The following is a 13,899-nucleotide window of genomic DNA, read 5'->3' as shown; positions in this document are numbered from 1 at the left end:
GTCCGGATAAGGAAAAATTTGGATAATCGAAACAAATACTTTAATTTGTCTTTTAATGATAATACAACATGTTTTCTTTTCGATGACATATCGGTAATATTAAAAATAAATACTGTATTTAAATTGTGATTAAATTTTGAAGAAACAAATGTTCTTCAAAATTTCTTCTCTTGAATGATAGTCATACTAGTTACATCTCTTTTCTTTTCATTTCCTTTTCTTTAATCCAAATTAAAAGCAATCTATCCATTTTTTCATGGATGGCACGCACATCTTTGTTTTTCAGATGTGATTTTTGTTACTCCTTTGGCTGCTTTATATTCTCAATGATATCTTTCATAGCTAAGATTGTACCTACTGTATAATTGTTCAAGCCATAATAATAGCAACATCAGACATCTGCCTATTCTCTACCTTGGCTATTATCTCTTGCTTGGTTCCTACAGTGAGCATAGTTCTTGACACTCCAGTCTTTTAGGGTCTTTAATATTATCACTTTCTTTTTTTAAATAAAAAGTTCAGAAAAGCATTTACAAAAATTTAGAAAAGAGAAATCAACTAGCACACAAAAACATTACTTAAATGTGTGGCCTGGACAGAATACAAAATTTGGTGTTAAAACATTAATGAATATCCAATGGAACAGTTAAACTCTCACCTTTCGAAAATAAAAACTGATGCAAAACTTAACAAGTGACCAACAGTCTCGCAAAGACTATAAAAAATTCCTTTTGTCAGAAAGGTAAACAAAAGGCTGGAATAACAATGGAGTGTTTCAAAGGTCGAAAGAATACTATCCAATCGGTATCGGGTTGAGCATCGGTGTCAACATCTCATGCACTCTGAAAGGTTTCAAATTGTCAACTGGAGACAATGGAAAACCAATTGGTATTCATTATTTTACATTGCTTCTTCTTGTGTTTGTTCTGTGAGGTGTTCATTATCCGAACATAAAAATCTTTTTCCAAAGTGTTTATTGTCCGATTTGTTCACAGTCCAAACTGTTCGTTAACCAATCAACCCACTGTAGTTGATTGTCATCCCAAGAGATGGTGTTGTAGAGGTATGGCATATACCTGATTTATCTAGCAAGTCAATCTATGCCATTATATAAAAACTTACACAGCATAGGTTGGGGGACCAGTGGGATGATAAATCTATATTTTCTAATCAATAAAAAGTTATTTTTAATGCCATAAGACAGTGAGTACATTATAGCATAACAATTGATACTTTGGCATAAAGTGTAATTAATTTTGCTATAACTGTTAATTTTATTATAAATTTTGTTATATAACAAACTTCAAACTTTGTTTTAAAAAGTGAAAGTAACACACTATTAAATAAGAAATGTTAAATATATCTTAACTATAATAATAAACAAATTGTTCTTACCGAAGTAGCTAATAAGAAATGATATCGTAGAAATTCCATACAAATGACTTGATATAATTTTTTAATGCAATGTAATTCAATTCCTTTGTTATCATAAATATAAACCCAGTCTTTTTGGGCTGTGGCAAACATTGTAGGATTATGAAGCCATTTGACATCATGTATTGATTCCATAACATTGATTTCACAAAATAATTTTTTAGTCATCCAATCAATTACAGCGAGATGTCCTCTCTTCCCTCCAAGCAAAAGATGCCTAAAAAGTCATTTAAAATTTGCATCATATTTATTTATACCATCCATTACTTAACTATTACTTATGAAAATAACATATGTTTAGAAATAATTTTAGTTTAAAACAAATTAAAATAAGAAAATTTTTTACAATCTTACAAAAATTAATACAGATGAGATCTATTTTGGTTCAATTTTCTTATCATAACAATGTATTGCTCTTCTTGGCTTGTACAAATATTGGCTTGTATAAAACAATGGAATTGTAGAAGTATGGCATATACCTGATTTTTCTAGCAAGTCAATCTAAGCCATTATATAAAAGCTTACACATTATTTAGCTGGTTATATAGTAAATAACACCAGCAAACCTTCATAATTAAACCAGCAAATAAATTTTTAATATACTTTGACAAGTACTTTCGATCCTAATTGGGATCTGCTTCAGGTCAAAATGTTCTATACAAAAATTTGGAATGCTTAAGAGCATGAAAATGTAGTTCACTTCACGCCAGCGTTTAGAAATTAAAAATATAACACTTCTGTGTTGCAACGTTATTGACAGCGATTTGTTAAATTTCAGACGTGCTCGCTAGTACTTTCAACAGTTTTTACAGTTCAACCGTCGTCTTCAGGCAAAGTTCTATTAAAACATACAATATAAGGGGAGGAAATTATCTATATTGGAGCTACCACCAGAATGATACGGTCCTGCATCCTCGAACATCAAGAAGACATTAGAAATAATAGACCAGCCACAGAATTAGCGAAAAGGTGCTAGAACAAGATTATCTTCCACTTTGGAACCATGTTAAATTACTTAAGCATTGCAATGATCGTAGGCAAATATTCATATGGGAAAACCTTTACATATCTGCTGCTTTGCCATGTAATGCGCCGACATTGGAAATACCACAGCTATGGATAACTTTATTTAAACAATCCAAGTTATCCCATATGCTATTAATAACTCTGTTCAACTGGTGGACAAGCTCAGAAACATTAACCTTGAAGATAATGAAGTTATGACCGTGATGGATTTTAAATCCAAGTTATAATTTTGTGTTCTGATTTTATTCCATTACTATGCACGGCACCATCAATCAATATTTATATTTTTTGGGAAGTTCAAATTATTACAGCAGGTTTCTTTAAAAATATTTATTTATTCAATTTTATTAATTTGTTCTATATTCCAACCACGCGCATTACNTCGATTCACAAATGTTAACTGATGATGATCGCTTAAAGCGTTCGAAAGCGTTTTTAAATATTAAAAAAACGATTTGCTGGATGTTTAAAGGTGTTGATTTTTATTTAGTTGTCCTACTTCTTGAACATCAGATAGTTCCAAGATTTTTACCTAAATTCTACTTTACTACATTGATGATATCTTAATAATATGGAAAACCAAACCTAACACCCATCATTTTTTACTTACAATTAACAACAACGGTTATGATTTAACACTAGGCTCGGATCAATAAAACAATTCTAATATCCACTACTTAGGCCTAGAGATAGAGCTTTCCAAAAAAAATGTAATAACACATTTATCACAAATGTTCTCATCCCCTTTTTTTTTATTCACTTCATCTTAGAGGGTCCATTATGCTATAAAACTGCTGCTTTTAGGGCTCTCATCAAAAGGCCCTAAACTCACTGTTTACTTAGGTCAAACACTACAAAAGAATTGAAATGTATTAAACACAGCATTTACCCATGGACATAACACTTCACTAATCAACAAACTTGCATGCTCCATTGAAAAAAAAAATAACTACAGAGGAGCAAGCAGACACACACAAAAAAAACACATCATCCTTACTTATGATCCAAACCTCTGAGTGTACACAAAAATAGCCAGGATTTAAATCTTGATATGGTTTATAATCATAGCCCCAATGTATTACAATTACTAACTAATGGAAAAGATGTGGTGAATAACTTTAGAGATTCAGTTATATACACCAGTGTTTTTCAACCTTCTTGAATACGCGACCGCTTTGCAAGTTAAAAACTTCTGGCAACCCCCAGGGCCATATTAAAACTATATCAGTGATTTTAAAAACTACATATTTAATTTTCTTTCTGTTGAGACCTAAATATCAATCGAAAACCCAATTACAGGTAACCCCCATATAACACAGTCGTTACGTTCCAAAAAATTGTCGTGTTATGCAGATCTGAGTTATACGAAACAAAGAACTACTACGAAAAGGATGGTTAGGTTCCAAAAATTAAAAAACATGCTATTATATTTTCATAATTAAGACAAATATCTTTATTAAAATTTTCTTAAGTGATACATATTAATATAAATTAAACAATGTTTTCTTCATCATCACTAAAAGCACTATTAATTAACCGAGAGCGTTTTCTTTTTGGCAAGTTATCCTTATCCTCTGAGCATTTTTCTGCATTATCTTCAGACCCATGCTTTACCTTTTGCAAAAAGTATGTCATTTTAGATTGCTTGCTTCTAGTTAAAAGATCTTTATAAATTTCCTTATATGGTGCTAAGCACTTATGGAATAAGGGAAAAACATCTGGCAACATCAGAAGCAAAAGCGTTGAGATCTGGCAACATTGAAACAAGTTTCAAGAAGGACCATGTGTATTGACAGAAGGCGAGAAAAGAAAATTTACATACTTAAATGGTTCACAAAAATTATTATTTTCATGAACCATTATTACTTAAGTATGTAAAAATTTATTACATTTCATGTTGTACAAGGGTTTTACCCAATTCTCGAACTGCGTCAGAGTGAATCCGTGCTATAGAAGTGCCGTGTTGTACGGGGGTTACCTGTATACTGTAAAATAAACAGGTATAGCCTTCTCACTGAAACTGTAGTTTTTTTCATTGTAGTGTAGGACGTACAAACACTTGTCTTTTTCTTTTACCCGCGACCCCCGTGTAAGGCTTTGCGACCCCTCTGGGGGTCGCAACCCACAGGTTGAAAAACACTGATATACACAATTCCTTTGCATAACATAAGATTCAACAGACACCTTGTCTACATTGGATCCTCTTATAGATCACTTGAGAACACAAAAAACATCATGTTTCCAAAGATAACTATGTTACTGCACTTGCCCAAAATACCTCTGAGTCCTGAGTATTCCCTAGTTTGTATGATGTTAAAATATCACATAAAATTTTCAACTGACATTAACTGAGTTGTTGAAGCTATGTAAATTTATAGAGCCATCCTCAAAGGTGTATGTATTAATAATGATAGCATTTCTCTACCACAGGCATGGCAATATATATTATATTCCAATTATACTGACAATTAGGCCTAATCCATAGTTGATCAGGTTCTTATATGATAGTGATATTTACTTGCATTTTGATTTAATATATTCATTTTATAATATATTAATCCATTTATATGTCACTTTAGTGTAATCGGTTGTAATTTAAAATGTTTGGAAGCCTCATCTGATCACATAACAAAGACTTTCTAACCTGCGATAATAGATGGGTACTTATTTTAATATTGTTAACATTTTAGTTTTTAATTTATTATTTATATTTTATTTTATAACTCCTTGCTCTATATATCAATTTTTGTATTTGAATAAGTTAATATTTAAAATTTCTTGAAACAGAGTCTGATCACACATCGAATCATTTGTAACTGCATCATTGCATGTATGGAATGTTCCATTTTAAAATGTTTTGCATCTTGTTCAATGTAGAAAATGGCTCTCTTGCCTGATGAAGGCCTCTTGAAGTAACTGAAAATATTTGTGTATTCATTAAATTTTATGTGCTGGAGTAAGGGGTGTAAATGGTTTTAATTACAATATTTAAAAACTGTCATAAATGTAAATAATGTAGAAAAATATATCTGAAACTTTTATCACTATAACTTTTATCACTAATTTTCACATACTGGCACAAAGTAAATTTGGTCAGCTGGAACCTTCTTCCAGTGAGAGAAGGACATGCTAACTTAAAAACTGTTGGAATGAAAGGAATACTCATGAAACTATACAAGAAATTTTAAAAAAACAATCTCTGTTCATTATTTTATTTTTCTGAAATGTAATATTTTGCTTTTTTTCCTGCATGTCAATCCATTTATTTAATTAGTTTTCCTCATCAAAAAATTTGTTTTTCATTTCTAAGAGGATCATCATTTATTCTATCTATGACAATATATTGTTATGCATTTATTTTAGTACTTATTAAATGAATTTACTTTTGTTTTATAATTATAACAATTTATTACTGACTTAAAATTAATAAAATGAAAACACTTCTTACCTGCCTTCCAAAGAATAATCCATTTTATATGAACCAAAAAATAAGTTTAAATCAAAATGCTGTAAACAAAAATCAATGATAAATTAAGTTTTATAAAGACAGTATAAAAATTTTATAATAAAAGTTAAATTAGTCAAATTTCATAAATATTTTTAAATCACATTTTTTTTGTCTGATGATAAACTTTATAATTCCTGTAATATTAATCTTTCAAACCTATTCAAACCTGGAAGACTTCTACTCTATTCAAACCTGGAAGACTTCTACTCAAATTCTCATTATTACTTCCATTAAAGTTAAATAATATTAGTTACATAAAAACAATGACACTAAATGAGTTAAGAATCCAATATTTGATAGAGATAAAACAATTTTTGAAATAAAGTCTCAACTTCAAATCTCTCAGTTCAAACTTTTTAAAACTAAACATAATTAATATCAAAAAACATTCATATTCTATTGTATAATACAGTATTAAAAACATGAGAATAAGATTGTAGAAAGATGAAGCATGCCATAGTTGATCTTGTTGGTACACACAGAAGTTCTTGTTTATATAATAAACAGAACTGACTATGTATGAAAATATTGATGCCAGAAGTGTGGCAATTCCTTGTGGATCTGAAGTTATGTTGCCATTATTCTTCAGCAGAGTGAGCATGAGGTTTATATTTTTCAGTGATTTTGCAAATGTAGTTCCATACTGTCTTGGAATTGAAGCAGATATTCCAGACACAGACTTTCTCCAGAATTCCTTCTGAGTTTGTCTAAAGTTAACCTTTGCTCTTTTATATACTGTTAAATTGCTCAGAGTGAGATATTATATAAAATTGCCCAATGTCTTTCATTGTGTTTTATGTGATATGGCACATTCATGGTGCCACCACAGTTTTGGATATCATCATAAACTGGTAGGAGACTTTCTGAAGGATTGTTCAGCTGCATCAGTGATTTTTTGTGTCACTGTTCTATTACTATATTAAAATCCACATCTTAAATCATACTTTCAATTACAGAGGCCACAGTGGTACATAGAAGACCCCAGTTTGCTATTTGTATCTGCCATCAAAGGTTGCAAACAATAGGTCTATCTGACATAGTTTTCCTGAGCAGAACAGGAAAGTAGTCACTATGTAATAGATTGGAATGAACACTTTATTCTCAGCCCGATAACAAAATTAATTAATTTCTAAGTTAAGAGACAATTGTTATTGAGCAAATTATTTTGCAGACTTAAATAATTATTTGAAAACTTAAAGTAATAAACACACAGATCATCAAAAAAAATGTTATACATTTATCAATCATTCTTGTATTTTTCATAAAAATCAAAATAAAATGGAAAACACTATCGTGTGAACAAAAAGCCATTTCTAATAATAAAGTATAGTCAACTTCAAAATTAGGAATTCAAAATTAATTTAATAAACTATTTTACAAGAAGAAAAGTTTGAAATCTTTTATTTCTAAAAAATATTTATAAAAACTTACCTTTGTAGCACTTGTTATATCAACAGCAGAAGCAATCTTGCTTTGGGAAATATTACATGTTTCTTCGTCATCTGACTGCAAGAACCTATAAAATATAATTATATTTAATTCAAACAAACTATAATAATAATCAAGCAACAAGTTGCTCAACTTTCCCAGAAAAATTTAAAATTTTGGTAGTGCCATCTGTTATCATTTGTTGTCTGTTATAATAGTTAAAAAACTTTATTTTTTTAACTATTATGGCAAAAAGCTTAATTTTGAAGGTAAAAATGGGTTTTATAAAAAATTGTAAATGCTAATAATGACTAAAATCATCATTAAATACAACCTATTGGAAATACAAACCCCATTATCTTCCCACTCCCTCAACTTTTAATCACCAAAATTTAATAGCATCAATCCACCTAATAAACAAACATTCCTGCAAAATTTCAGAAATTCTTGACAAAAACCACAGGAGTTATTAAACTTCAAATACAGTTAACAAAATTGCATCACATCCACACATACAGAAATTACCCCTGAATTTTTTTGCATTTTTTGATGTTTCAAGGTGTCCTTAGTCCAAAAATGTAAAAATCTTGGGGATCATTTTTTGACCGATTGCTATACTTTCCCTCTGTTATATATGACTGCCGGGAACTATCTCAAATGACATGCAGAAAATGTCACATCATACCAGAAACTATACAACACATCACTTCTGGTTGCAAGCTCTTGACACAGACAAATTATTTACATAAACATAATCAAGTAGCAAATGTAATAAATCAAGAGACTGCAAACAAACACAAATTATTAGACATCCACAAACCTTACTACAAATGCATTCCACAGACAGTATTGGAAAACAACATGCACAAAATGTATTATGACAGAGCCACAATCCCAGATAAAACAATTTACCAGAACAGACCAGACATCACACTCATTGACAAACACTATAAAATCACAAACATTATAGACATATCAATTCCAAACACACACAATATACAAAACACATGCACTAAAAAAATCAGCAAGTACACAGAACTCGCCCAGGAAATAAGGCATCTGTGGAGGATGGATAGGGTGCTTATTGTACCTGTCGTTATCTCCTGTACAGGTGTGATACCACACACGCTACACAAAAGCCTGGGAACATTACAATTGAGTGGAAATACATACAGTAGATCCCCCTATAAAACCGTTTCCTATAGTTATGATTCCTATAAAAATTGTGGCAGTATCCGTAAACAACGGTAAAAATAACTNATTATTAGGAAATTATGCCATAAAATTGAGCTAAAATATGCAATTAATATTTGTTTTAAAAAGCCAAAATATTCCAAAAAATATGCATTTAATGATTTATTGAAATTTTTTAAGCATTTTAAATCAAGCAATAGTTTTGCCACAGATTTTTTATATATTAGAATAAATTACAACATTCAGAGACAAGCTTTTGGTTGGAAATCTTTCCGTTGTTGCACAAATACAGGGTGTCCCAAAAGTCTCCATACAGTAACACAAATCAAGCTAAACAGTGGCTGAATAAATAAAACCATTGAACACTGGTAGTTGGTCATTGGTTCATGCCTGATCAATGGGCTGGCCACCATACAGTGTTCTGGGTTTTCTTCATGTGTCTAACACCTAAACAGAATCCAGTTTCACATAGAAAGTCCTGCTAGAAGTTACCCCATTGGCATATCACCCATGTGTTCCATTGCCTTATTCCGTCAATCCACTGACACAAATCTTAATGCTGCCATTTTAATGTTTTGTGAATAAAGTTACATTTCACCTTTATATGTATGGAAACTTTTGGGATACCCTGTAGTCTTATACTGACTAAACACTTGTAGTAACAGCACATTTTAATGCTTGCATTTCTCTATTTAATAACATTGAATGCATTTGATTGTTTCCACTCAAAATAGCATTAATGTCATTATGCTCTTTTAAACCAGAATTGCTTTCTGTAACTGACTTTAAATTCTGGATAAGCATTCCTACTTCTTTGAGAAACTGCCAAAGACTTCTCCTCAACATCTCTAATTATTCCCATTGCTTCTGTTAGCTATAGATTCTCATTTTCTAATTTAGTTATTGCCTTAATAAGAAGTGAAAAATAAGCTGAAATAAACAATATTTCATTCTATGTTTGGGTTCCAAAGTTCATGCAAAATATAAATAGTAATACAATGGCCATATTTGACATGATCTAGACACAAGACTAGTGTTTTGAAATTATCCAAACAATAAGCTACAGTTCTGGCAACTGTTCTTGTCACTGAACCAATAAGTTAAGCCTTTAAAGCCAGGTACAAGAATGCATAACTAGCTCTGAAAATAAAGCTAAATTTGGATTTAATTTCTTTAATAATGTAACTCTCTTGCACACTTTCTTCATATTTGAGATGAATGTATTACCATTGGAGAACCGAGACCAGATATTTCCAGTAATCACATTAAAACCACAAGCCAAGTAAGTTGTATGAATAAGCTTTGGATTTAAACCTTGAAGTGTTTTGCTTTCACATTTGCAGATACATCACTGACAAATAATAAAATACTTATAAACATAACACTTACTGTACACTACTCAAATTTTGAATAATTGAGTTTGAATAATTGCTCAGAAACAGTGTGTTCTTTTAAATTAGCAATAGATGCATTATATATTAGAAAAATCTTCATTTTTTGCAGTCAAAATCAAAATTTTCAGCTATAAAGTTAATTATTATTCACTTTTAACAATTGAGTGTCTTGTCTGCCACAAAGCAAATAAATTTAATTTTTATTTGTTACTTTACACCAGTACAACATCAATGTTTTTATTGCTTTGTACCTGTTATAGTTCTTCCAGAACTCCCTAAGTGTTACTCCATTCTCCTTTTCTGTCTCTTTCACAGCCTGGTTCTGCATAGATAGAATGCTTTAAAATTTGCTAATTACACCTTGATTCATTGACTGTAGGATAGACTATACTGACTTGACCCACTAACACTAGGCTCAGATCAATCCAACAATTTAATATCCAAGAGGATGTATTAGGAGGCATATTAACCACCTTTATATTGTTGTAAAAATTCTCAAAAAGTTGTGGATGACTAGGGGCATTATGTAGTACAAGTAGAACATTGAAAGGAATGTTTTTGTTTGAGCAGCATTTTTCTACTTCTGGAGCAAATGTTTGGAAGACCAGTCTTCAAACAGTATCAATAACTTTACAACACTTGATTTTAATTTAAACACATAAAAAACACCTATACCAACATATCTGAAATTAACACATTTTTACTAATGTTTTCATCTGTTTATAACAGACATCTTCAGGTATATAAAGAAATAACAATAACTTTAGCAATAACAAAAATTTTGCTAGAGTGTAATTCCACTATCGTTAAAGTGTTATTTAAAGAATTTTAAAATGGAAAGACAGCATTGTTTATTTTATATATAATTATTGGCATGAAATTTATTTTTATTTGAGAGAGCCTTTTTTTTCAGCCATTCACCATACACTACTATGCACATGCTTTTTCATGAGAGTTTTAATACAATTTGTTGCCAATAAATATCCAACAACAGCCAGTATATAGTCATCATATGCCATGACTGACTGAGACATTTTCCTCCTCATATGTGAGTGACAGAAAATTCTGGAATTTCTCAAAGCCAGGCCTGCACAATTATTCCTCAGAGAATATCCTCCTCATGCATGGGCCATTTAATGAAGCTGTACACACTGGGGTTTCTTCTCTAGGCAATCCTGATGTGGTTGGCAACTGCTACATCTTTATGAACCTTTCTTAGTTTATGGTAGTATCTGATAATTATGAGATCCCAGACTATTGTTTCCAAAAATTTATATTTGAATTAAATTAAAAAGTTAAAAAAAGCTAAAAATTGTAGAAATCAACAAGGAAGTTCATGAAATTTTATCTTTTGACAATACTTTCTTTCAAAATGATAATTTCCTGGAGCAACTACTCACCCAAGGAAGTCAACAAGCAAAATTTGGGATTGAACAATCATCACATTCTTCATCCATTTTACCAAATTTGGGTATATCCTGATTCAGGAGAAGAAATCCTATAAAAGAGCAAAGTGATAAAAGATCTGGGAGGTCCCCAGTCTCCAGGGTTTGTTGCTGATCTTCCAACAACAATTTACTGCCTGAATTCCCTTAGTGTACTTAACATGTAAGTACAAGTAGTATTTGAAGTCCAGGAACTTACGCTTTTTATAAGATAAGGACATTTTGATATTCTAAACATTTATTGCATTAGAGGAGCATCTCAATGTCGAAAGAACCTAATGGCATTCAAGTTTGTATCTATGTACCCTTCAATTCATCTAGAGCCTGCTTTTGCGCATTGTGAGATTTCCTGTTTGCTATTATTCACAAAGCATACATTTATCACCAGCAGATCCTAATTATACCTCCAGGATCTGCTGTATACATGATGTGTTATACCTCCTTTTTCACCTGCATTTGCATTTACCTTCAAAAACAAAGCATATCCATGGAAGTAGGCTACCAGTGATCTATGTGAATTAGTTGTCCTACATAAATAAAATACTTTCCTTACTGGAACCACACAATAAATAAAAATCAACACCTTTAAACATCCAGCAAATCGTTTTTTTAATATTTAAAAACGCTTTCGAACGCTTTAAGCGATCATCATCAGTTAACATTTGTGAATCGAACGAAGAAATTCGAAAATTACGTAAAACGAAATTCAAAAAGCGGTTACATAAATATATGTAAATACGTTAACATTTACCAAGTTTAAATAATCTTAAGAATTATAAAAGTTAAAACTAAATAAAGAAATAAAATAAATTATATGCATCCAATAAAAATTATCTTATATAATCTTCCCGCTTACATAAATTACGTCACTCATCGTAGAAGGATTTCCATGCCGACGATAATCCGTCAGCATCCCTATGATTAATACAGCTTGTGTGCATTTGCGCCTTGTGAATTTCTAGTTTTTCCAGATGTTTCACAGCCTGCCTGGATTTTGTGGCTTTAATGATCGACGCCCGATCCCAAAAGACTTCGATATTCTGCTGCTTGGCAAAGGCCGCAAGCACCGTAGAGTCTATGTTTTTATTGACTGATTGCTTATGTTCAGCAATCCTTTTCTTTAAGTTTCTTAAGGTTGCCCCTATGTACACTAGATTGGTGTTAAATCTACGGTCTTTTAATGGTATAGAGTACACCCCTGCCATTGCGCTGCGTTCGTAATTGCCTTTATCGTTCCTTAAGAGCCTGTATACGGTGGGATTACGTTTGTAAACTATCCGTACATCCTTATCCCTGGTAACTTTCTTAACCATTCCTTTAAGGAACGGTATGTAATTGAGTACGATTCTCTCTTTGCGTTGATTCCCTCCCTGAGAGGGGAGTCGCTTCCGACAATTCGCGATGAGGGCATCTATTCTTTCTCTACGGTATCCTTGCTGCATCGCCATGTTTTTTATATACTCTAATTCTTTGTAAGTGTCGCAGACGCTGGTGCAATGCGTGTGTGCCCTCTTTATCCACGAACGAAAAACGGCCATTTTTATATGCTCAGGGTCTGCGGAGTTCCTAGGAATGACGATAGGAAGATAAGTAGGTTTCCGGTATATATCTGTTCCGATTTCACCATCTTTGCAAGATATAGTTAAATCTAAAAAATTAACAATGCTTCCATTTTCTTGTTCCAGCTCCAGAGTTAACCCATACGGGTTGTCGTTGATCCGATCTAAAAACTGATTAACTCTGTGATTATCTTTCCATAAAATAAAGATATCGTCCACATATCTTGCGTAAGCCAATATGTCTTCCTGGAATGAGGGGAGTATATCATTTTCGAGATTACGCAACACTAATTCGCAGAGTATAGCTGACATGGGGCTACCCATCGGTACGCCCCGTGTCTGTAAGTAAGTTTTATCTTCAAATTGAAAGAAAGATGTGTGGCATACTAAATCCGCCAATTCCAAGATCTCCATGTGGTATTTCATAGAATTGCTAATTTTTGCTAACAAAAAGTCTCTCAGGGCGCAAAAGCAGGGAGGTAATTTAATTGACGGGTACAGAGCTTTGTAATCTAAAACCGTCATCCATTCTTTATCCATAAGCATGACATCCTCCAACTTTCTTAGCAACTCCACCGCATTTTTTACCGAAAAAGGCGAGTCTTGCATATTTTTCCGTATAAACTTAACCAGTTGTTTCTCCAACTTGAACGTAGGAGCATTACACTTCTCCACAACAGGGCGCAGCTGTGTTCCTGGCTTATGTGTCTTTCCGAACGCGAAAATTCTTGGGGTTCTCGGGGTCTGCACAACAGCCCTCTCCATATCCAGAAGACAGGCCAAAGGGGTTAGCGTAAATCTTCTCACCCTTTGTTGTAAAGCTTCTAAAAAATTATTCGGTGCAATAAGTGATTCTGTACTAATAATGTATTCATGCAATTTCCTTCTATATGAATCCCTCTTAATGAGCA

General features: G+C 32.0%; 1 protein-coding gene across 1 annotated transcript in view; it reads right to left on the bottom strand.

The window, feature by feature from the left end:
• Window positions 1-1,368: 1,368 nt before the first annotated feature.
• The window catches only part of LOC111638152 (WD repeat-containing protein 46-like), a 29,616-nt gene continuing 17,085 nt past the window's right edge, over window positions 1,369-13,899 (bottom strand). Inside the window, exons 4-6 of the mRNA XM_023383796.1 lie at window positions 7,400-7,484; window positions 5,909-5,967; window positions 1,369-1,651 (exon numbers count right to left, since the gene is read on the bottom strand). Coding sequence (XP_023239564.1) covers window positions 1,369-1,651; window positions 5,909-5,967; window positions 7,400-7,484 — 427 coding nt within the window. The remainder of the gene's footprint in view (window positions 1,652-5,908; window positions 5,968-7,399; window positions 7,485-13,899) is intronic.

This window comes from Centruroides sculpturatus, unplaced genomic scaffold (assembly GCF_000671375.1).
Source record: "Centruroides sculpturatus isolate CEXI.00-Female unplaced genomic scaffold, Cexi_2.0 scaffold895, whole genome shotgun sequence".
Classification (NCBI taxonomy): Eukaryota; Metazoa; Arthropoda; class Arachnida; order Scorpiones; family Buthidae; genus Centruroides; species Centruroides sculpturatus.
This window is presented reverse-complemented; position numbering and strand designations above follow the sequence as displayed.